Raw genomic sequence first — 25688 nt, forward strand, 5'->3', positions numbered from 1 at the left:
TCAGTCATTCATTCATTTAATTTCCTTCGTCAAAAAGGAGGTCCTACATTGACCATTGCAAGTCTTCATCTCCTAGTAACCCGTCTTGCTTCACTCACATGTTATGTACTACGTTTGTTGCAATAAACATGGCTAAAAAGGAAATAGAAAGTTTCACCCGAATTTTTAATTAACCATAATGGTTTATTTTGCAATAATCTTCATAATAATAGTGAATGAAACTAGTAAGAAAACCAGAAATATTTACCAACGGCCTTAGACGCAGCAATCACTTCGGCAAGATGTATTAAGGCCTACCAAACCAGGACGGTCTCCCTTCAGGCCCTCCGCATTCTCCAAAGCGTCAATAGTATCTCTCCGCATTCTATTACTTGGTTTCCCGCTCACTTGGGGTCCACTGAGGGCTCTCCTTCTAACCCTAACGAGGGCGCGCACGAGGCCGCGCGATGACTCACTGACCGCGCCGCCTCCGCAGTACCCCTGCCCCACGGGAAACCCTTGCTCACGTTCCATGAGGTTACCACACATCCGATTAGCACACATCCACACACACCAGGTATCCCGTCTTATGCAGGGCGCGGGCGGTGACCCTTCGACTTTTACAAGCCCGTGAGTATCCTAACCTTGCGGTTCTTCATGCAATATACTCTGAAAGGTATCCCAGTGCGGACTGCCCTGCCTGAGGACTAACGGCAACATTGGATCATGTGTTGTGGGAGGGCAAAGCCATCGGCTCCTCCTTCAGCGAGGATAGGTGGGCTGCGCTCTTGGGCAGTCAAGCTCGTCTTGGCGGTCCCTACGTGGGACTAGCTGAGTGGCGCAGGGTCTCCCCTGCGTCTTGTCTGGACCTATTAAGGTAGTTTACTCACTCACTCAATATGTATGCGGTGCTCTGTCATTTTAGCTATAGCGATGGTTGTCCCCAGGCACACTTCCTTGGGAACATTGTATCTACATACGTATGTAGGTGTAACGTAGGTGTCTGTGGGTCCACACGTCTATAAATATATATCAAGTAATATATGTTCCTTATTAAGACATGAAATATGCTATATTTTCCATTACTTTGAACTGATTTCTGAAGAATTACATATAGATGGTTTCACAATACGCCTTTTTCAAATGACTTATTCCTAGCGACGGATATTAGATGCATGACTAATATCAGTATTCTGTTAGCTATTATATGCTCACAAATTATTATTTCAGATTATTCACAATAGGGCACAAATAGCAATCACGGAATCGTTCCACTATCATGAATTGCTGTCAACTTATAAAAATTCCTATACTATTTTTGAGATGTCCACGCCCGAAATGTACCCCTAAATACACTGGCATTCCAGTTCACAACTTTCCAAAAGCTTTCTTTGAGTAGTGTGGCTAGGGGCAGTGTGAGAAAGATTGAGGTTTCACTGTAAGAACAGAAACAAGAATACACCAGCTGTTTCAGCGAACATTTTCAAACATTTTTAAAGGTTGCGTGTTGCAGATAGCACAATCCTAATTCATGAGCGGGTCTACTCGAGGAGGCGGACATTACTTGCACGAGAGAGAGAGAAATAATTTAATTGAAAGAAGGCACAGAGGTCGGCATGAGCTAAGGTGCTCTAGCCTGCTACTCTGCACAGGAGAGGGGAACGGGGACATAAAGATGTGATGAGGGATGATGATGACATAGCAAGAGTGATGCACAAAGTGAAAGCAAGTTCAACACTCTGATGATAAACTTTCACAAATGTCATCCATGAAGCCACAGTCAGGTTTCGCCTCAAGTCTGTAGTCACCAATTTGAGTGAACTTAAATCTAGAGGCGTTAGGACGAAGCTGGCGTGGGCCTCCCCTGCGTGAACAGCACAAGCGCCAAACAAAATATTTATAGCATATAAAGAGCTGCGATAAGCGTCTCTAGCACGGCGAGCACTTGTAGGGCACTTTTAGCGGCCGGAGTCTCGAGACCACCGAGAATCACGCGCATTGATTCTACTAGGTGCTTCCGCATTTTTTGTACACTCTCCTTCTCATTGTGTTCATCTCTTTGCCTGCCCGTAGTGCCACCGGTTTCATTGGCCCTATAATTCTTGGCTTCATGGCACAGAGGACCGCTAGTGCCCGCTGGCATGGCCGTGGGCCTAGAGGGCAGCAAAGGCCATTCCGTGTCTGTATCAGCCGGTGGAGGTGAATGTTTGCCGCGTGCTCTCGTCGACCTTTTATTATCAGTAGACGCTTTTACCGTTCTCGGTGCACGCACAGGCAGAGGTCATTGTGGTACCTGTGCCACGCTAGGTAGTTCTCCTGAAATGGTTTTGTGATGCTTCTGTCGCGAGTGTTGGTCACTTTGGCGAACAAACCGAGCAGCCTCTTTACGTGAAGATTGGTCTCTTGCCATTTTTCGAAGAATACGAACCTCCTGTTTCATCTTCAGGCATTTCTTCGAAGTCACTTCGTGAGAGCCAGTAAAGTTGGGACATTTAAATGAGGACGCCTCACAGTCGGTGGTATCATGCTCTCCGCCGCAACGCGAGCAGGTGGCTTTGCTTCTACAAACAGCGCTCATGCGTCCTATCTTGTGACATTTCCGGCACTGAATAGGCCACTTGCACAAGAAATTGAAATGCATAATGGACTGATTAAAAACAACTAATTATCATTTTAACTAATTACTTTATGGCCCATACAGCAATATGAACCAATACGAACCTTCACTAATTCACGAGCAAGCAGCTTCACCCTCAGGTGGCTCATGCGCCATTATGCTAATTTACAAATTATAGCCGTGGAGTTCGCAAGGAGGATCCACTTGGAACGAATTCTCAGGATGACAACAGTTTCGACATATTATTTCCCAAAATCTGCGGAGAATTGCAGAGAAGATCCAGTTAATTTATTAACAAAACGTCGTTCATGCATTCAAGCACAAAAGTAACTGGAACGCCTATGCATTTCTGCGCAAAGTGCGGGAAATAATACTTCGAAACTGGTGTCATTCTGAGAATTCATACCATGTGCGTCGGCCTTGCGAACTCTACGGCTAGAATGTGTAAATTGGAATGTGGGCCATAAGGTCATTAGCTAAAAGTTATTTAGCGAATTTCTGTTAATTAGTCGATTATGCATTTCAATTTTTTGTGCAAAAAATGCTGTATTAATAATTACAAAGCGCTTAATTTTAGAACATTGCAAACACACGCATATATTTGCGCATATGAGGAGCGTTTGCCCCATATGCGGGGCAAACTGCGACTGGTATAGAGGTTGCGTTTATATATATATATATATATATATATATATATATATATATATATATATATATATATATATATTTGTAGATCTCTTATTGCGGTTTTTCGTAAACGGCGAACTCCCACATTTTGTACGTATCTTCGTAATACGTACAGCTTGCGTCTTCAATAAAACATTGTTAGATGAAACTTTGTGAGTACAAGCGCTCATTCACACAGCGTGTGTAGTTTGCCTCGCAGAAATACAGATGTTTGCGTAACAAAAATACGGAATTCTGTCTGTTTCGTTCAAAACAGTGTAACCATTGTATTATTACAGTGAAATGTCCTTAATAATTAAAACGGGGCGCATTTCTGCATATAAACGGCATATTTTGCCGTATGTTTCACATGTTTTAATTACCCGCAAAAAAAGTGGAAAAATGCTTCACGACAAAGCGGTCAGTCAACTAGGCACAATCTATCTAATGCTATTCACTGCATGCTTAGAAGAACTATTCAAGCTATTAAACAGGCAAAGATTAGGAGCGATGATCAACGGCGAATGCCTCAACACCCTCCAGCTTATCGATGGCCTTATCCTGTTCATGAACGCTGGAGGAACATTGCAGCAATTGGTTGAGGACCTTAACCGAGAAAGTATTAGAGTAGGTTGAAGGTCAATATGCAGAAGGTAATGTTGAATAACCAGTGAAGCGAACAAGAATTCATGATCGACAGTCAGCCTCAACAATGTGTGGAGCAATAAGTTTATCTGGGTCACTTAATCACAGGGACCCTGATCATGACAAGCAAATTCACAGAAGGATGAAAATGGGTCGGAGGGAATACTTCCGGTATTACAAAAAAAATGACACGGCTCTACCGCTATCGTTGAAAAGTGTGCAATCATTCCATTTTTTCCAGTGCCATCATACGGCGCAGAAACTTGGAGGCGAACAATGAAGCTTGACAGCAACTTAAGGGCAGCTGAAACAAGGGATGGAACGAAAAATGTCAGATCTATGCTGTTAAGAGACAGTAAGACAGCGGTGTCGGTGAAAGAGCAAATGGGAATACTGGTAGTTGAAATAAAGAGGAAAAATGGAGCTGGGCAGGCCACGTTGACTGTAGGGCAGAGAAGTAGTGCTCCATTGGAAATACGCAGTGTGTGCTAGGGGAAAGCAAACGGTGTTGACGGCGGTAGAAAATTAGGTGAGGTAATGGAAAAAGTCGCAGTTTCACCCAAAATGCAAAATATCGATTGCAATAGTAAATTAGTAGACAGCTATGCGAAGTAAGGATAGTAGTTTTACCAGCATTATAAACTTGTAAACATAGGCATACTAATTAATTTAAAAAGCATGTTGTCACGCGCGCTCAAGCAAACATGAACACATCTCACTCGATCACCAGCGAAACTCGCTGTCAGAACGCTGGAGTGAGGAAGCGCTGCAACAGCAGCGAGTGAATTTACCTTCGCACTGCCTCTCGCATAAACGCGAACGAAGTCGCGAAAACACAACGCACGGCGAACTCTGTCCCCGTCGCGGGCACTCCCGGGCCGCCCGGAGTAGAATGCCCCTCTCCCCCTACCCCCTCTCTCTACCTTGCCCCCGGAGCCTTGCGTCGCCAGAAGACGCCGAGCTTTCTCCCCGCTTTCTTGCCTTCTGTGCGCGAGATTGAGCCGCGATCGCCGGCTCACCTTCGCATGCTTTCCCTTGCACATGCAGCATACGGCGCACGGGGACTATTTTAGCACCCTCGGATTTTACGCGGGACCTTACGGCGGCAGAAGCCGACGGCGGAAATGCGCCTGGAGTGTCCATATAATTGCCATCGCAATAATAAGTAAATTTGCAGGCAGAACTTGCAATCAGCTAACGCAGGTCAGGGGTAATTAGAGATCACGGGGAGAGGCCTTCGTCTTGCAGTGAACATAAATATAGGCTGATGACTTCTTTCAACATCCCAAATTCGACCGGAATTTTAACGCACTGTTACTGTTGAGCCACGGCCCACTTCGTGCGGCGAGGACACATTCGCATGTTCACAAGACAGTTTCTGTCGCCTCTTCGATACCACCACGCCAACCTTGGCCTAGTATTGTATGTGCAGTGACAGCACCGAACAAAGTGCGTCAGTGTCGCAAGATCGACTACTTGAACAGATTTGATCCGAAACCAGCTAAAATGTTGAACCGTTATCTGCTACGTGTACGGTGCTGCGCAATATTCTGACGCGTACTTGAACATTCGTTCTTATGAGGCTGGTGAATTTATGGAGAGAGAGAGAGAGAGAGATGAAGAGGAAAGGCAGGGAGGTTAACCAGAAATCAGTCTCCGTTTGCGACCCTACACTGGGGATGGGAGATATGGGTTAGAATGAGGACAGAGAGGAAAACATAAAAAAAAAACACGCACACATGGAGACACACATACAAAAGGCGTTCCAGGTAAAGACGTTCACAAAGGCCGGTAGGTCGCAAAAAAACGCAATAGTGCTTTCACGGCCTTCTTCGGTGACGTTGGTCCTTTCGATGGTGTAAAATTCTTTTTCTTCCGATAGCGGTTGGTCGTCTAGCTGGTCTGTGGACTGCACTGCGCGCAAGCGCACATAATATGGTCAATCGATTCTTCATGGCCGCAGTGGTCACAGGTCATGATGTCGGTCATCCCTATGCGGAATGCATAGGGCTTAGTAAAGGCTACGCCCAACCACAGTCGATACAGAAGCATGGCGTCTCCACGGTGAAGCTGTGATGGCGCTCGAAGACTTAATGTGGGTTCCAAGGGAGCACAAGAGAGTATTTCTTAAATGTGGCTCATTTCATTGCGACCTGGTGCACTACCGAGCAAACAGGCGGAGCTTCTGTGCTGCGTCAGACCTAGAAAGTGGAATTGGTACGTGGTGCTCCTCAGTATGGGCTGAGTGGGTAGCTTGATCGGCCCGTTCATTGCCGATAATCCCGCAGTGACTTGGAAGCCCTTGGAAAGTTATTTGATGGCCTGCATGACTTATATAGTGTAACGTCTCTGTAATGTGAAATATTAGCTGTTCGTGCGGTCCTCGTCGTAAAGGTGACAGTACCGCCTTCGAATCGCAGAATACCGTCCACTTGTGTGGTGGTTCATCACCAATGTAATGAAGGGCAACCAAGAGCGCTGCGAGCTCTTTACTGCAAACGCTGATCATTGTGGTGATCGTGACCAATTAGCTTTGAGTTCTACGAGGTGCTATGAGGTGCACTGTAGTTGTGGGCGCCGGGCCCTGATGTCACCATCCCATGATTTATTACCGGCCTCCAAAATTGAAGTGTACACGCCTTTCTGCATTTCGGCTCTATCAGAATGCGGCCGCCTGAACCTGCAAAAACAAGGTCTTGACCTGGTGCGAGACACTATCGCGTTTTATCGGGCGAGGAGAAGTCCAGAAGAAGCGATGAATGCTGATACAATGTCAAAGTGTGAGGGGCAGCGGAACTTGCACGTGCGGATGTTGCGTAGTGAATTTTTCTATCATAATTTATCTCTTAGCGCTACTTCCGCAGCTATCCATGCCTTTGTCACTAATCCGATGCGAAGAGAACGCACATTTCGTCATCGGTTGGCGCTCGACGACATCGTCGACCAGCCCTTTTGGACGGCAACAGGTGTCAACGTAAGTGATATTGAGCCTATGCGCGTCATTAGAACCGCACCTGCAACCATGTGCAACGTGATGACATACCATATCGATGAACATCAGGGCGCTGGTCGCCTTCCCTTGAGTTCATATGAGCTATATATTATGCAACTTGCTTTTTTTCCTTTCCATAATTAGTATCAAAATAAAAAAATTGGCTGAAGGCTTAGTTTGATTAAGCCTGGAAGATTGCGAAAGCAATACCCTTGGCTGCGCCTTGGTTCGGCTGGTGGTGTGGACATGTTTGCCCTTTGTTAACCTTATGGCTATACATCATCCGACATAGCGCAAGGCGGCGCCCCGACCACTGCGAGGAGCCGAGCTGTAGCCCCATTTATCCTCCTAGCGTGACGTCACACCAGCGAGCGCCCTCTCTCGGTTGCGCCGCAGCAGCGGCGCGCAAGGCTTCGCCTCCAGCATCGATGCCGCGAGCTGGGGCCCCGTCTCTCGGTCTGGCGTGACGTCACACGGCCACGTGACGCGCAGCTGTGTAAGGAGGCGCCATGACCACCGATGGACCGAAAGTGCGAGCAGTATTGCTTTCGCAATAATATATTCAGTCGCTGTGTATTATGGTGGCGGTGCTGTTGCCATAGGTGGGATTAGCCTGGCAGACCCTGCCGGCATTGCTTGGCCTGAGCGTCTTTTTCTGCGGCACTTGTGCCACCATGTGTCCACCAGTTATGTGTCTCACAGAAATGTCACAAGAGTGCGTAACACTTCCACTGCAATTCTTTTGACGACGGTGCGTTGAACGAGGCAGTGTGGTTGCGCTTGTCGGCGCCCGGAAAAGGAAGCTGTCGAATAGGGGTGTTTAGTTATTTGCCAAAAAAAATATAGCCTCTACAACACACGAAAGATGAGCGATCATACTAGCAGTTGGACGCGCTTCATTCATTTCTTTTCGTTTAATTCGAGCTTTGCTTCCTCCTCGCCCTCGTACGATGCCGTGAGTTAAATGCGCTTATCTTAGGGTGATAGCATTTCGGCTGAAGAATGCGTAGGAACAGCGTAACTTAGTGAATTCCTCCGCAGTCTGACAGTTCACGTACGTGGGAAATCCACTGTAGCACCGGCAAAACAGGCACAAAGAAAAGAAACCAGGAAACCACGTAGCACTCGTGGTGTCCAGTGTTTTGTTCTTTGTGGCTGTTTTATTAGCGCTCTAATGGATTTGTCAAACATGAACTAATGTGCCCAGCATCCAAGTTATTTTTACATCACGTGCTGTCTGGTGCAAAGACATAAAACTTTTTTCTCGACCCTACTAATGCGTGAGCCCAGGTAGCAGTTATGGAGCTAGCCAGTACGTACACAATAACAAGCAGAAAACTTACCCTAGAAGAACAGTAAATAGCATAAAACCAATCTGTCCTGCCAAATAGCACTTCCGTGGTGATGTAATGGCCATCTAGAAGTAAGACAACATCGATTTAAAACTAGCGTGTTGTGGCTAGTGAAAATCTGCTCTAAAAATATCGCATGACACTTACAAGCCGTTGATTTAGCACAGATCCCAGCAACATCGCGACCTTAGTGGCAGAAAAGAAAAAGCCGTACTTCCAAGCCTCCAGACCAGCAGCAGCAGCCTTGTTAGCATGTAAAATAAACAGTAAGAAGCCACACATTAGGGAAAAAACAGAGGTTATGAATACACCTGTATTGCATGTGTTGTTCCACCGTACATGGCATATAGAGATCTGTAAGAACATCGCATCTAGAAGATTGTGGCTCGATACGAAGAACGTAGTGGTGATTTATTTATTAATTTATTAATTTATGCATTTATTTATTGAGAATCAGAGTTGGACAGCGCCTGCAGCTCCTTCCCACAATCAGCTAATCTGCTGCACATTGTACAATGGTTGTGGGAGCGAAGTGTCCATCACTTTGGGTCACCTTTGGTTTCCACCACATATGCCATGCGCAACCAAGAGCTTTCATAGAGAGGAAGCCTCACTTCTATATCGAACAAGGACAATAACTACTAGTACACCGGCATGGTTATTTAAAGGGACACTAAAGCTGAACAATAAATCAGTTTAGACTAATGAATCATTGTTTGAGAACCCTGCAGGCGGTCATTTCAAAAAAACTAGTTTGATTATTAGATGAGGAAATGAAGGTGCAAGTATCAGTATTTGAATTTCGCTCCGAAACCCCGACGCCGCTACGTCAGTGTGACGTCAGGGATTCCAAAGTATGTTTTCGCATTAGGGCCGCGTTGGCTGAGTAAAGGTTCCCGAAACTTGCCATGTTTAATATTTGGTTCCTTTAGAACACAATGTAGTCAATCTGTACCGCTATATATATTTAGTTGGCCCTAGAAGATGCCATCAAGATCCAAGACGTCACAGCCCCCAGGTGCGGGAACTTAAGTAGGCGTCGCCACCCGTATTTCGTTCTTTCGCTTTTTCTGGCTTATCAAACGTCTTATCGTTGTAAGAGTGGTGTTTCTGGTGTTGTAGAACGGTAATTTACTGATGCAGAAGAAATCATTTTTCACTTTAGTGTCCCTTTAAGACGGCGCATCAATTCTCCGAACTCTATCCCACATGCGGCCAGACCGGAGACAATGAACACTTTCGCTGGTCGTGTCCGAAATTCCAAGATGGAAGGGACGCTCTCCTAGAAAGTCTGCAACAAAAGGACCTTCCGCCTAGGTGCCTGCAAGACCTAATGTTTCCCGAAGGACCAGTTATAGCCCCCCAAAAAACTTCCCGTATCCTTATCGCATTCTTAAGAGAGACTGGTCTGACTGACATGCGGTGAAACACCACAGTCATTCTATAAGCGACGTTCGGGCGGAGCAATTGCCGGCCTTGATCGCCAGGCTAAACGCGCCTGCTGCTATAACTCGCCATCACCACCACCGCCACCACCATCCCTACGCGCTCTGTAAACGAATATTTCTTTTGTGTTATCGGAGGGACCTATGGAAGAACACCGCTTGCACTTTATCTGTGTTTTATTTGTGTGGGGAATTTGTGTGGAAAATAAGTTTACCCGTTTTCTAACGTAACTGCACCCCAAGCTGGGCAAAAGCGATCTGCTACAGATAGATGGTGCATATAGCCGACTGATAAACTGTTGCAGAAGCGTAGAATTGTCTTGTAGTACTCCTAGTTAACGTTCGTTTGCAATTCTACTAAAATCTGCAATTTTGAGCGCTCACTTCATGGCCCGAATACTAAGGGAAAAGCTGTGACATTGCCATTGCTTCCAGCAACTGTGCATATGATATTTTAAATGTTTGAGTCCATGCTATTCGGAAAAGCAAACATTTGGTATACTGAAGCTGTGCCAGACTACTGGAGAGTGCTGTTGTCCCCACGCCACTCGAAAAAATTCTTCGCAGATGTATGTTTACCTGACAACTGATATATCTAAGATAGCCAGGCTCAATACGCGTAGTGCATGCCAACGGACGAGCCACTGTTGGCGGCCTTGCGATGTGTGCTCGGAGAAGGAGGCAGCCGTCAGCCGTCGTTTCTGCGTCGTTTCTTGTGCTTCTCTGTTTGATTCGAGTTTTCGGAGCGTGATAAGCAGCCCCCTTCGCACGCGTGTGGTGGCCAATGCTTCAAGGCTTGTGTGGTATGGTGGGGTTCTCAAATACCTGCAAGAACTTGCCGATGACACGGTTTCATTTATTCCCCGCGAGGCAGCATGAGCGGCAACAACGGCAGCCATGGATCGCCTCCGCTAAGCGGGAAATTTCTTGTTCTTATCTTTTCTTTTTCTTATCGCGGTGTTTTTTGCACTCGATCATGTTTGCATGGGTAAGCATGGGTAAGCACGATGTTTGCATGAGTAAGCAACGAAGTTCATCACGGCCTGATCGTGTTTTGTTCGGTTTCTCTGAAAAAAACATGGATTAAAGGCAATTAGCTTAAGTTATGAATGCTGCTTGCCGCTTCTAGACAGTGTTTCTCTAGCGAGGGCGGGTGACTGCACAAGTGTATCATCATGTTGTATATTAAATTTGTTGAGGATTGCATGGACTGATTTGTTCGTTTTATGCGGCCGGCTAAGCCATCGCACAAGCTGTCACGTAGTTCATGTTTTGGAATCCATATTATGCGTGGCTTCTTGCATGTAACTGTTTCTAATTGCTTCATGTAAAACTGCTGACTTTCTTAAGTGCTAGGCTTCTGCTTTGCCTCGTTTGTAAGGGGCTTAAATGACGCTGTATTTTATCGGAATGAATACAGGCAAGTACTTCTTTAACAGCTTTATTCTTTTCGCCCGAGGACATCTTAAATATTGCGGTTTCTTGGGGAATGTGTTGAAAAAGGGGTAGCTCAGGGCGAGCATTCCTGTTTGATATTCTCTGGAAAGTTCGCGTCACGTTTGGGAAGTCTTTACGCCTCTATGCTGTCTAAGCAGACTTACCATGCAGAGTGACTGCTTTATTTGTTTCCCAGTGTAGCCCTCTTTAAGTGCGCATCTTGTACTCAGTTGAATACTTTCTGAACTTTTGTAGAGCAAATCCTACGCCGCAAAGAACTAAACCCGGCCTGGCCGCCAGCACCCATCAGCCTTAGTCGGTGTTGCCACGCCTTTAAATATATCGTGTGGCATCTCTCTACCTAACATTTGAAAGAAAAAAGAAAGAGCTGCTGAAAGTTTCTAAGACTTAAGCTTTTGTGTGTTTCCAAGCAGGTCGCTAAGGAAATTTCAAATTACGAAAACTGTAGCGGTGAGGGCAGTTTATCGACGTATGCCGCGGAATCGCATTGGCGGTACGGCGCTAACCCGCAATTTTATTTGCTCGTGCGTTTGGTTACTTCGTTGACTAGTGTACGCATTTCCACTGACAAATTCGCAATTACCCTTCTTGAGGCGACTTCGACAGCAGTTATTCGGCGATGTCACATGCATTGATTTGCAGAGAAGTCACTACAATGTGTGCATCGCGCAGTGCGGAGTCATTTTGAATACAGATCTGCACCAACCATGTGTGAATATTATATTGACGCATCGAAACAGTGCTACGTCAAGGAGAAGAGTTGAAAAACCATCGAGACATCGCGTTACACAACAACACCAAACGACTACTTAACATGAACTCTCCTTCGTATAACTGAACTTTATCGCGCCTGTCTGGGGGACGCACCCGATCCGTATGTGGACTGGGTCGTTCCGAACGGCGGTAACATCGTGTACAAGTCCGCTCTCATCATAGAGGCTCGCGCCTTTCCTGGAGCTGTCACTGCAGAAGGAGCAGTATGGAGCCCGAAAAAAGAAAGAGAAATCGCAGCCGCAAACTTCACCCACCCTTGCTGCAAGAGGTGGCGTCTGCCACTGCTCACGAGTGTACTTTCGAAAGCGCCCGCTTGGTGACTATCAGTGGCGCCTCTGTGCACTATGCACGTAAGTCAGTTCTCACACCATTCGGGAGTACCATGTGTCTGTTTTCCTCGCTCGAACGCAGCCGCAGTTGCTGCTGTAATTGAGTGTGGTCGTGGCTGGCTTTTCCTATAGCGACGGCTTTCACGCAGGCTGCGTTGCATCACCACGACTGAAACTTTCCCCCGCCGTAGCTGCACAAACTGCTAGTTGACCGTCAACGTGGAGCTGGTATAACGCGACATGAGAACAAAAAAAAAAACGGATTACTGATTTTAAAAAAAAGCACCCATGTAACTTGTTGTTTATTCGAATGGGATATGCGCAAGGTAACCTTTATCTTGTAATTATTCATCATTACGTTTTAGAGCAAGTTGAGGGCTCCGAGATACGTTGCAGTGAATTCGCCTTGCATTTCCCTTGCACAAAGTACTGTAATGTCACTAAGGTGAGCGGTGACGCTGAATAATGCAGTTGCATAAACGCTTCTCCTATCTGTCTTAGATCCACTTGACACACATAAGCACAACTAGATATGTCGCGCTGTGGAAAGAAGAACCACACTAGAATGTCACATAACGGCAGAAGGCACATAAAGAGCATGCAATGAAGCTCGTTCTTAACACATGGTCACAAGGCGCCGCTTCATGTTACAGGTGTTGCTTCCTGACAGTTAGGCAGGTCTCTCACTGTTTATACTACGGGGGTATTCGTACTTGCTAGAGCCGCGAATCGCAACAAATCAAACTAAGGAAAGTGTCTGCTATTTCGCAGACTTTAAGCAGCACCAAAAGCACTATTGCTTGTTTGTTCATCGCCAACAATTATTGTCCCTTAAGGACCCCTTTCACGGTATTACATAAGGGGGGGGGGGGCAAATGCATAAATAAACTCTATGGTCATTATTATACAATTGTTCACTTATCTATACAACCATAAACAAAACTTAGCATGCATGCCAGAACACGATGGGCGAGAAAAAAACAAAAGCAAAACAAAAAGTAAGGTACAATTAAACCGGCATTAGAACTGGCAGCACAACTGGCAGTATAACAGAGCAGTAAAAAAGGTAGACGTCAGAGTAACAGCGCAGTAATGGTAGGTTGAGGGTTCGAAAAACATTACAATAGGTGCCTAAATTTATCTGAACCACTTTCATTTTCAATATTGTCGGGTAGCACGTTCCACAGTTCAATAGCAGTAGGTAAGAAAGATTTGTTAACGGCATTAGAGGTACCGTGCAGACGTTGTAAACGCAGGTTGTTAAATGGACGATGAGAAGTGAGGTTGGGTGGAAGTAGAATAGTGTTCCTGAGGAGTGGGAAATTATAATACAGTTTGGGGAAAAGGGAAAGTTCTGAAGTCTTCCTACGCAGTGTCAGACTAGGGATGCTGAGGGATGACTTAATGCCACTTATACTTGTATGCTAGTCATGGTTTGAAGCGATAAAACGTGCCGCGCAATTTTCCACTGATTCAAGCGAGTTTATAAGGTAAGTCTCGTGAGAGTTCCGAATTGCTGAGGCTCACTCAAGCTTAGTCCGAATTAACGTTTCGTAGGCGAGCTTGCGCACAGGAACAGGAGACAGAAATATCGATCTTCTGAGGGGGCCAAGTGATTTAGAACAGTCGTTTGTAAGTTGCGTTGTGCGCAGACCACGTAAGCTGATTAGTGATAGTAACGCCGAGATAACGGTAAGAGTAAACTTGGGTTAGGGCTGTAGAATCAACAGTGTACTGGTGGTTAATGATCTGCCGCTTGAGAGTTACACACATGTACTTGCATTTGAAAATGTTGGGGCACATGAACCAAAGAGAGCGCCAATTTATTATTTTGCTTAGGTCTTCCTGGAGTATTTATTGGTCACTATGGGAAGATATTCGCCGATACAGGACGCAGTCATCTAATAATAACCGAATTGATGAAAGAATGTTGTTAGGGAGCTCATTTATCAAAATTAGAAACATAAATGTCCCAAGCACAGAGCCCTGTGGTACGCCTGACAAGACTGGACTACTTGACGACTCGGGGTTATTGACGTCAATGTGTTGCGAACAGTTTGTGAAAAAACATTCAGTCCAGGACGACACAATGGAGTCAAGATTAAGGCAAGCAAGTTTCGCGGTAAGACGACGATGGGCAACACGATCAAACGTCTTTGTAAAGTCAAGATAGATAACATCGGTTTGAAAACGGGAGTCAAGGAGAAGGTAAAGGTATGTGGTGCATTCGAATGGTTGTGTTTCACATGAGTGGCCTCGTCTAAATCCATGTTGACTGGGAAATAAAGAAAAGTGCTGGTCTAAATGAGATGCAATGCAGGAGTACAATATATGCTCTAGTAGTTTACAAGGGATACAGGTTAAGGTTATAGGGCAGTAATTACGGGGAATGAAACGGATTTGTGCATAGGTATAGACACATCCGGTAGTAATTTTAGTATAGTACATGAATAAAAAAATATGCGGAAGAGAACTTAACTCATACGTCATAACACACAACAGCATGATAACGCATAAATGTACTGTTCTGCATGGGTAACAAGTATGGTGAAATGCATCCGCAGCAAAAGCTCAAAAATTTTTTTTAGTCATTGCTGTGTAGCACAATTCGGCCTGTGACGCTGAATTAAAGATTAACTGAAGCAGCTAAGTCGGAATTAGAAAAGCACCTACCAAAGGCGGGAAAAATGGTTGCATGATTGCAAAGGCAGCGGACATCCAGATGTGAGTGTAGATCAACGGCAGCATCCATTGGCTTTGGCGAATAACGACCAACAGGCTTCTGGTCGGCATCGAGGCATGCTTCGGTTGGTTGTCGCGTGCACTGCCTTTTTCGATGCTTTCCTTTCCTGAATCTGATGGATCGATGATGAATACACCATTGATGTACCCACCTCCGTTCTTCAATTGAAACGTTTGTCTTGAGACTTCTGCAACATCCAGCATGACGATGCGAAGATTGACACTCCAAGGTTCTGCACTCCAGCGCCTGTAAATGTACGTACGGTGTCAGACTTTCAAAATCTCTTGGTACTTTAGTGGCTAATAAAAAAACTTAATATCAAACAAATTTCCTACACGGCCCTAAATGGCTTAAATGATAAATGGAAATAGCCTTTTCATCTATTCGCAACTCAGCGTGTTTGCAGGGATGTATTTCGTGCCTATTGCGACTATACTAGCATGGTGATATCGCTAGATCACATCATGCCGAAAGTTGAATCTAGAGCATGATAATAAGCAGAATGGGCATACTAAAGGCGCTACAGGGTTGCTGCTTGGACTGGTTGGTGAAGCATTCTTTCATTAAGGAAAAGTTTCTTTCTTTCTGGATAGTGATCTGGCCTGTCACCTTCCGCCCTTTTCTGTGAATTGTATGAAAAAAAAAGTTTACCTTGATGAGATAAAGGTACTGCGTTTATATTTCTGGATGCTGGAAATTTAACGAGATTTAAAAACAAATAGTGAAAGTGGGTGAACTGGTATGCTAGTGTTTCAAATAGTAAACATGTTGACTTTAAGAGGCAACATATGTGAGGCAGGTGCCGACGTGAGCAAAGTGTGAACTACAGCGTCACCGCCACGCTTCATATACGCAGCTAGCTTAATACACGTCTTACTAGGCGACTGAATAAAACGCGAGCACGAGCAACAAGCAAGAAAGTGTCATTTCTTTCCCATCTTTTTGACACTTTTGCACTGCATTCTTCTGCATGCAATTCATTTTTATGAACTTCAAGGTTACGGCGATACTCTTTGGAATTGCTGTGCTCGTTTTCAGTTAGAGCTACAGGTTCAAATAAATGCTCCACTTGAGGTTAACTAGAAATCCTACTTTGCGAAATCACTTATCACTGCAAGAATATCCATCAAATAGTCCCAAACTGGGGTTAATAAAACCTATAAAAACAACAAACAGCCACAAATAAACCGCGAGAATGGAGAGCGAAGTTTAACAAATCCCTGAAGGACAGTCGCTAAACTAGGGCGCGATAACGTAAAGCTGTTCCAAACTTTTTTATTCCAATTCTGCAATCAGTCCTCCGCGATTGGTAAAAAACTTTTTTGGACCACTCCCACTTCGCCTGTCACTGACGCCACGTCACGCAAACCGCGATAGCTCCCCATCTGGTGTGACGTCTACACACTGATTATGCATGATTGGACGGAACAAAAGACAAATTGTTCTTTCTGATTGGACGCTTTTTCGCCATTAGCCCTCGGCTATTGGTCAAAAGCTTTCGGGCTGCACCCACCTCGTCTGCCTGTCACTCGACGTCACAAAACCGCGAAAGCTCACCGCGTCAAAGTGACGTGTACACGTTAAAGGTGCATTAATATGCCGAACAAAATTGCATTTTTCTCTGGTGTAGCCGCAGGCTGCCCCGTTCCAAAAGGAATAAAAGATGGCGACCACCGATCGCACGGGCATTGGCTACTCGCACCTGCCGGAGAGTATGGGTTTATTTGCGTACAATAAAGCTTTTTGCGTGGCTGTGTAACGTTTTCGAGCACTTTCGGCAGGTTTACGACCTCGCTCTGCCAACTGTTCTTTGCTGAGGATTCGTTTTAGCGGCAGTCTTAACCTTCAGTTTCATGCCGGCCTGATTTTCGACCAGCCACCGCAAGCTAAGTAACGAAAAGGGGACCAATCGCAGAAGCCGGCAACGCTCTCTCCAACCGATTATTAATTTTAAGTGCACTGACTCGAGCTTGTTGAATCCCTCTCCGCTTGAGCGTGCTCCTCGCCTTTTGCCGGCCAGTTAGATAAGACAATTAAGCCGCTCAGTGTAGGCAGTATTATTCGTTTTTAAACCTAACAAAAGTGACTTCCTACAAACGACGAGAGCGTTTGATTGATCTGTTTAGACAACTCTGCGGGTCACCGCCCTATGCTTGCGTGAGCGGTTACGCAAATTTGACGTCAGGAGATTGGAATAAAAACATATTGGAATAGTTTTACGTTATAGGGTTCCAGATCTGAGTTCTCTAAGATAATTGGTCATTGATTTACCAGAATGTCTAGAGTGATTCTTTCAGTTAGAAATCAGAAGATTGCTTGATGATGCCCTGTTCAGCTCTCATTCGTCTTATTGTGCGCTAGTTTGGGGTAACACCACAGCTGAGAACCTACACAAACTCGCTTTAGTACAAACAAATGCAGTCCGCGCGGTATCAAGTGCTTCCTATTTAGAGCACACCGCGCCTCTTCTTGAAAAACGTCAAATCCTTAAAGTTCAAATTTTGTACACCTACACTCTACTGTGTACGTATAAGAAAGCAGTTCAATGCAGATCAGATGCTTTTCTCTACATTGCACGACTTGAGTGCACCCCGATAACGTATCCTTTTCGGTGCAAACCTCTACGGCGCGTTCGTTTTTTCGCGCACACAGTACGGCCGACAGAGAATTCACCACACATTTCCATCGACATTAAATCACTATGACGCCCTGAATATTGACATCACAACGTTAACAAAGAAAGACATGATTAGTTTATTCTCGCAATTAAAACGAACACCAATATTTTTTGTGTGTCCAGCCATTCTATTATATATGTATACTGTGAGTACTCAGGACTTCTCTTTATTTCTTCGTTCCTACATGCCCTAGAGTGGCGAGTGGCGAAGCTTACATTTGTATGTAACCTTCGTTTATTGTATGATTTGTACAGTGCTTTTTATTAATGTTTAGTAACGATGAATGTATTTCGTCTCCATTGCTTATGGGTGGCTGGGGCCCAGCCAAGCTGCGGTGTAGCAACTCGTTCTCCGGCCACCCTTTTCACCTTGTAAAATTGCGAAATAAAGTTGCTTTGATTCTGTGGACTAATCATGACACGATTGACCATCACAGAATCAAGCCGTTGCTGGAGGTTTCGCTGCGGAGCCATCATTATTGATATTCAATGCCGCTGAGTCGTGTTACTCTTATTAACTCGAATGAATCAACAGTTCGGCTCTATCGGGAGTACCTACTGCAATCGAGTGTGTAAATAGACCACCAATTCGTCTGTCCGCCACAGTTAGATAAGAATAAGTATGGTTAGACATACTTTACAATAAAAACAAGCGAGTACAAACGCAGCAGCGTTTTAAGATTCGTTTCATAGTAGTCGAATGAGCAGTAGCATAAGCATAAAGCAGTAAATTGACAAAACCAAATTATTGTCATAATGCCGACTTCTGGGCGTGCCACGTCTTTACTGTAAATCGCGATGCCGAAAGCTGAGCCCTTGAGATTTTGCGAAGCTTCTGTTTAAACACAGCAATTTCCTTAGCTGGTGTGGGATAACCTCATGCGCCATCTCCGGTTCTTGAGGGACGACGCAGTGCTCTCTTGCGAAGGAGCAATACCGGGCAACCGTCGAACGCCCACAGGTGATGGAAGGGTATGTGCATTGTTTCTTTCGGGCGGAAAATGACCTTTCTGCCAGGTATCGATATGGTTTAAATTGTAATCTTTCAAGGGCAGCGCCACTAAGATAGTATATACGGTGACTTCACAGGCGTTGTGGCACCTTCATATTGGCTTTAGCTGAGAGGTCATGGTGTTAGGGTTTTATATTGCGACAACAATTACGCGGACACTTGACGCGCGTTCATCCGTCATCGTCGCCGTCGTCGTGCTGTCCTGGGCGCACTGGTGCATGCGCCACCCGAGTCCGCTTTTTCGCCCACACACACCATGCATTGGAGGTCACATGATCCACTGCGTATGCTAGTGTGAACAGAGAAGGCTGGCTACTTGATGCGCACTGTATTTTCGCTCGTCCAGCACGGAGGAATTAGAAAGACTAGGTGGGAGCATGATCGTCAGACCCTAGCCATCCTTTCCTTCAGTACCCTCATGCTTGTTGGCCTTTGGGAAATAGGCCGCACATGATTGCCGGACATTTCAAGTGATTGTTTGATTCATGCCAGCTTTTAGAAGCGCCCTCATCACTATCGATCCATCGCCCACCAGCTCTCCGCTCTACCCTTCTCTGTGGGCTGAGCAGCTAGAAATTACCGCTTGCTTATCACGGTGTGAGGTCTAGTTTCCATGAACCTTTCCTTTATATTTTTAAAACCACTCTAAAAACAGAGAGAGTTCCGGGCACTCTCTTTGAGGGAGTAACTGCTTGTCCCATATTTCACTCTCTTTTCGAGAGTAGATCGACCCTCTTTGAGAGAGAGCAGGGCAACTCCTCCTGGCAGAGTTTTGTTACTCCACCGCAAGGGAGTGCTAGTACTCTTCCGCCGAGTGCCAATACTCTCCCCACAGCAGTAATAGTACTCCCGCGGATCGAGTGCTTCTACTCCTACAAACCGAGTACTTCTACTCCTCCAAGGCGAGTATTTCTACTCCCCAAAAGAAAGTGCTTGTATTCCTCCAAAACAGAGTGCTAGTACTCTCCCCAATAGTGTGAAAGCACGATGTAGAACCATGATCACGTTTGAAGGGATTCGCAATACTTACATATGGGGAATATTTTATTCCTTCATAAGCAGCTTCTGCCCTTATGCTTGGTGAACGTGATGTAATCTTTAGTCGCTGAGTTATTCACACGAATAATTTTCTCTTAAAAGGTCAAAATCTTTATTGATCAGTCACAAGGCAAACTGAATAATTTAGGGACATACTGAAAAACACATAAAATCAGATTACAATGATTCCTATGAAATTTAGAACACATCTTAAAGATTATCACTGGCAAGCACAAAAACACAGTCATATACACTAATTCCTTAAGTACACTGAAGGCTCTAAACCTAAAATCTGAGTGTGAGCCCCTGTTAGGGGACATACTAAACATGGTCGCGCTTAACAAATATGGGAGATCGATTCGCTTCTGCTGGGTACCAAGTCATGTTGGGATACCGGGTAACGAAACAGCCGATAGATGTGCATCGATGGCAGCGAACAAAGAGATAACAAACACAACACCTCCATACAAAGATAGCATCCGCGCGATTAGAAAAGCTTTAACGGCGAGATGGCAACGCGAATGGGACCGTTGTGCTGACAACAAACTACACCTCACAAAACCCATAGTTGGCGAGTGGAAATCATGCTATCATCAGGAGCGGTTCATCGAAGTAGTTTTATGCCGACTACGCACTGGGCACACACACCTCACACACAATTACTTACTTACGAAAGAAGACACACCAACATGCGAGAAATGTCGAAAGCAACTAACAGTTATGCATATACTACTCACATGTACGCAGATTGAAACACACAGAGGAAAGCTTTTGCACAATTTATATCAACTACACATACCTTTACACCCTGCTCTAATTTTAGGTGATGATCCGCTAGTCCCATTATGTAACGTTCGTAAATTTCTAGACGACACTGGATCTTTACATGAAATATATATTATTAACAAAGCCTTTTCCTTCATTAACTGGATATTAAAACACCTCGTGTTTGGCGCAGCATAGCCTTAGTCGCTTTTGCGCCATTAAAACCCATTTAACTAACTAACTGTCTACTATGTTACGCTTGTTAATTAACTTGGAAAGTTGAGCCAGTTCTATTTCTAGCTGTAGGGTTAGAGGCTTTCATACATTAGCGTTTCTTCATCACATCTTTCGTATCCAGCAATAGCTTACTGGTATCCTGTCTAACGGAGTTGCCACCGACTTCTATTGCAGACTCCTTGATGATGCCCATAAGATTGTCGTTCATTGCTTCAACACTACGGTCCTCTTCCTGTGTTGAGGCCGAATACCTATTCTGTAGCTTGATCCGGAATTCCTCTATTTTCTCTCTTACCGCTAACTCATTGATCGGCTTCTTATGTACCAGTTTATTCCGTTCCCTCCTCAAGTGTGGGCTAATTCGAGTTCTTACTATCCTATGGTCACTGCAGCGCACCTTACTGAGCACGTCCACAACCTGTGTGATGCCAGGGTTAGCGCAGAGAATAAACTCTATTTCATTTCTAGTCTCGTCATTCGGACTCCTCCACGTCCAGTTCTGGCTATCCCGCTTGCGGAAGAAGGTATTCATTATTCTGTTCTACAAAGTCTACTAATAGCTCCCCCTGCTATTCCCAGTGCCTATGCCATATTCCCCCACTGCCTTGTCTCCAGCCTGCTTCTTGCCTACCTTGCCATCGAAGCATATACAGAAAAGATGCGTATACAGTGCTAAAAAGCGGGCACGTCCTGTGCTACCGGGGCTTAGCGGAGAGACGAGAACTAGGAGTTGGATTCCTGATTAATAGATATATAGATTGTAACACCTGTATTGGGAAGAATCGGGGATAATAGTTAATGGAGAATACCTTAGTAACTTACGATTCGCTGATGATATTGCCTTGCTTAGTAACTCAGGGGACCAATTGCAATGCATGCTCACTGACCTGGGGAGGCAAAGCAGGAGGGTGGGACTAAAAAGTAATCAGCAGAACTAAAGTAATGTTCAACAGTTTCGGGAGAGAACAACAGTTTACGATAGATAGCGAGGCCCTGAAAGGGCTAAGGGAATACATCTACTTTGGGCAGGTAGTGCCGGCGGATCCGAATCATGAGACTGAAATAATCAGAAGAATAAGAATGAGCTGGGGTGCGTTTGGCAGGTATTCTGAGATCATGAACAGCATTTTACCATTATCCGTCAAGAGAAAAGTGTATAATAACTGTGTCTTTCCAGTACTCACGTACGGGGCGTACGAGAAGGGTTTTACTTAAATTGAAGGCAACGCAACGAGCTATGGAAAGAAGAATGATGGGTGTAACGTTAAGGGATAACAAAATAGCATATTGGGTGAGGGAACAAACGCGGGTTAATGATATCTTAGTTGAAATCAAGAAAAAGAAATGGGGGCATGGGAAAGACATGTAATGAGGAGGGATGATAACCGATTGTCATTTAGGGTTACGGACTGGATTCCAAGGCAAGGAAAGCGTATCAGGTGGCGGCAGAAAGTTAGGTGGGCGGATGAGATTAAGAAGTTTGCACGGACAACATGGCCACAATTAGCACATGACCAGAGTAGTTGGAGAAGTATGGGAGAGGCCTTTGCCCTGCAGTGGGCCTAACCAAGATGATGATGATGATGATGATGATGATGATGATGATGATCCGCGAATCAATCCATCCTCCCCGGCTGCTCCAAGTAGCCAGTGTCAGAGCAATCGTCGGGCGAACTTTTTCTATTCCTTTCGGAACGAGGCAATCTCCGGCTATCAAAAAGAAATTCAATTTCATTCGGCATATTAATCCACATTTAATATGTACACGGCGCTTTCACGCGGTGAGTTTTCGCGCTATTGTGATGTCGCGTGACATACCGGCGAAGTGGGCCCAGCCGAAAACTGTTGACAAATAATAGAGGACTGGCTAAGGGTGAAAAAAGCGTCGAATCAAAAATCATTATTTTTGTTTTGTCTAATTGTGCGTAATCAGTGTTTACACATCATTTCAGATGGGGAAGTTTGGCGGTTTCCGTCTAAAAGGTGACGTGGGGGTTGGCCTGACAAATTTTGGACCAACCGTGGAGGGCTGACTGCACAATTGGAATAAAAAGTATGGAATAGCTTTACGGTATAGCAGCCTATGTTGACATTTAAAACGATGAAGAGCGAGGCTGCTTCCGTTCTAACTCTGTATTCATGCCGTGAACAACGCCGTGGCATAGGATGTACACGTGCAGAGAACAAGGATACATGTGAAGGAGGTGGAACGTATAGGTAACATCAAGGAGAGACCATAATGGAGCAAAGAAAAAAAAGAAAAACAATGTTCTAACAAAACGAAGAATCCAAGGATAAGGATGAACACTTGCTGATGGGATGAGTCAGTTAATTTCTTTAAATGTGGCGCCTTTCGCGCCCGGCTCTTTTATGTTCCTTGCGGCGAAACGTATCGCAAACCAAGCGATGGATGAAAAGAGCAATGGCGTTCTGTATACTTTCGCCATTTCATCGAACATCGAGGAAGAATCGTTAACTTGAACTCTGTTTTTTCCTTTATATGTAAAATCATCCCGTTGTCTAAAACAAACGATGTGAGAGTGCTAAAGTAGTAATCTATAAGTCTAGTGTTTCGATATTTCTCTGTAGGGTTGCCTAATGGGATGTAGTCATAACAAATGCAACATTAGCAAACAAAATGTTTGTAAGCACAAGCACGTGGACCTCCATACACTCACTCCGTGTATGAGCTGACCAATACTTGCCTTGTAGCCTCAACGCTAAACTGGGTAAATAAATATACATATGTAATGTCACCCATTTGTCGCCTACCGGAGAATCATATATATGCATATATAACGCAAAAAGAAAACGGGTTGGTTGCAGTCGTCGCACATCGCGCATGCTGTTCTATTTCTTTCGTAGGTTCTTATCCATAGCGTCACAAACATGCCATAGACTTGCACGTTGCCTTCTTTATAGTTCCCTCCCCCACTTTATTTCTTTTTGGTTGCTCGACATATGCGTCTTTACTAATACAGGGGCTCCGTTTTTTTGGTTTCTGTGCCACCTTTTGACCGACAGGAAAGTTTTTCGGTTGCGAAGATGGTGGTTCTAACTTTTCATATTGATTCAACGTTTCAGAAGTACTGGAGGCTTTTCCTCTGCTTGAGTCACGTTAACGAGACCTGAAAGCTTTTTCGGTGGCAAAAAAGGCCGGAAAATTCGCCGACTGCAAAATTAACGTTGCTCAATTATCAAGCATGGAGTTCTTTTCTCATAGCATTTTCCACCGCAGGATCCGCTTCCATAACTCTCCAACTAGATTGGTCTCGAAGTTAACCCATGGAGAGGATACTATCAATTCATAATCAGTCCTTTCACTCCAAGTAACCTTTGAGCATAAATGTTTTCTGCAGGGGCAGTTGTGGATATTGTACACATAACAAACCTACAGCATGACGAAGACGAACCACATCATAAGGCATGCATGGGCGCAGTGTCCGCCTTTAGTTCGTCTTCACCAAGCTGTTGGCCCACAGTCGACATGCGCTAGATCTTCCAGCTTATTGTGTTTATGAATATTTTATATTGACCCCCTTTATGTGTTCGGAGCGTGTTCTTCGGATTTTACCATTTTACTCACAGTCATCTTCATTCCTTTAAAACGCGTTCTTACAGGTTTACTAGAATAACAACAAACACGTGGACATTTTATCCCAATAATTCTATGACGTTTGTAACTTGGCGACTTCTGGTTAAACTGTTTTTGAACCTGAAATCTTCATTTATTAAAGGATTTAAGCAATAGCGAATACTCTTTCTTCGTTATCGTCATTGTGTATTCGTTAAAAACAATTTGAAGAGAGTGCAGAGGATTGCATGAGTTTTGCAGAAGGTTGCGGCGTTGGCAGGACTCGAGTTACAGTTGTCCAAGTAAATGAAACTAGAGCCAAAGAAATTGCCGGAGCCTGTAAATTAGCTCTTTAAAGTGGAGCTGTTAGAAGCTCGCTGGGTTTCTCTTGACGTGAGCAGCTTCGCCGAGCTGGGGAAAAGAGAACTGAGAGGGTGTGAAAGCAGAGTATAAAAATAGCATCGCGCAGCATAGCGACGCGGCGAGGGTGGGTGGAGCCTAGCGGAGGAGAAGGAGCGACGCGTACGAGAGCGAGGAACGCGACCCTGATGCGTGCCCTCTCCTGGGGCGCCCGAGGCAGGAGGGTCAGGCGAGGGAGGAGGGGCGTTCTTCTCCTGCGGCTGCTAGTGCGCCTCGAATTATTTCTCGCCCGCCACTCCACACAGAGGGGAGACAACCACGGCGTTTCTTACGGCGTTGGCCACGGGAATTAGCGGACGCTGCAGGGACGCGTTGCCTGCGCTCGCGTGTCATGTCGGCGGTTTGGCACTACTTTGCTGGCCTTCCCCCAGCTCCACTGGTCTCTGATGTTTGCGATAACAGAACCACGCATATCCCCCCCCCCCCCCACCCGCGGATTACAAGCCACGCACGAGACTCTTCTATCGCCGGAATGCACATATACTTCAGATTTTGCCAGCCTTACAGTTACCCCTTCAAAATTTAAGAAAAAAATCAATTGACGCCACTTCAAACATCAAGTAAACACATTTCATGCTGCTATAAGACCGAAAAATAATGCCAGAATCAAATCTAGAAATGACAGTTGACGTTAGCACCACTAGCATTGAATCAATGTAGCTATGTGATGTGTGGTGCGCGACATGGTGCGGTGATCGGGACGGTCAGGAGCAGACGACAATGAGTGCACGCGCGCCGAGGCGGATTCCATGCTGGAAGAAGGAAAACAGCGACGCCGAAGAGCGTCCGGCACGAGAACGCGCGGCGCATGAAAAACAACAAAAAGAAAAGCAAACCAATTAGAAAAGACCACGGGGCGTCAGGCAGCGAATCCGAGAATGCCAAATCGGCCAGATCAGAAGAAAAAATTGGAGGACGCTTAAGCTTCGCCTTCAAGAGTGGAACGCGACAGCGTTCCCGTCGAC

The 25688-nt window shown here is 45.2% G+C and overlaps 1 protein-coding gene across 4 annotated transcripts in view; it reads right to left on the reverse strand.

Moving 5' to 3' along the window:
- LOC142585931 (MFS-type transporter SLC18B1-like) overlaps positions 1 to 25688 on the reverse strand; it is a 63267-nt gene that overhangs the window by 22369 nt on the left and 15210 nt on the right. For 2 of the 4 annotated variants that reach the window (XM_075697046.1, XM_075697048.1), the window contains 3 exons: positions 15152 to 15246; positions 8399 to 8494; positions 8243 to 8316 (listed from right to left, as the gene is read on the reverse strand). In XM_075697046.1, the coding sequence (XP_075553161.1) occupies positions 8243 to 8316; positions 8399 to 8431 (107 nt within the window). In that variant the 5' untranslated portion in view covers positions 8432 to 8494; positions 15152 to 15246. Of the gene's footprint in view, positions 1 to 8242; positions 8317 to 8398; positions 8495 to 14930; positions 15247 to 25688 lie in introns of all 4 variants that reach the window. The other 2 variants (XM_075697044.1, XM_075697045.1) reach the window with 1 other exon arrangement.

Source organism: Dermacentor variabilis, chromosome 6 (genome assembly GCF_050947875.1).
Source record: "Dermacentor variabilis isolate Ectoservices chromosome 6, ASM5094787v1, whole genome shotgun sequence".
NCBI lineage: Eukaryota > Metazoa > Arthropoda > Arachnida > Ixodida > Ixodidae > Dermacentor > Dermacentor variabilis.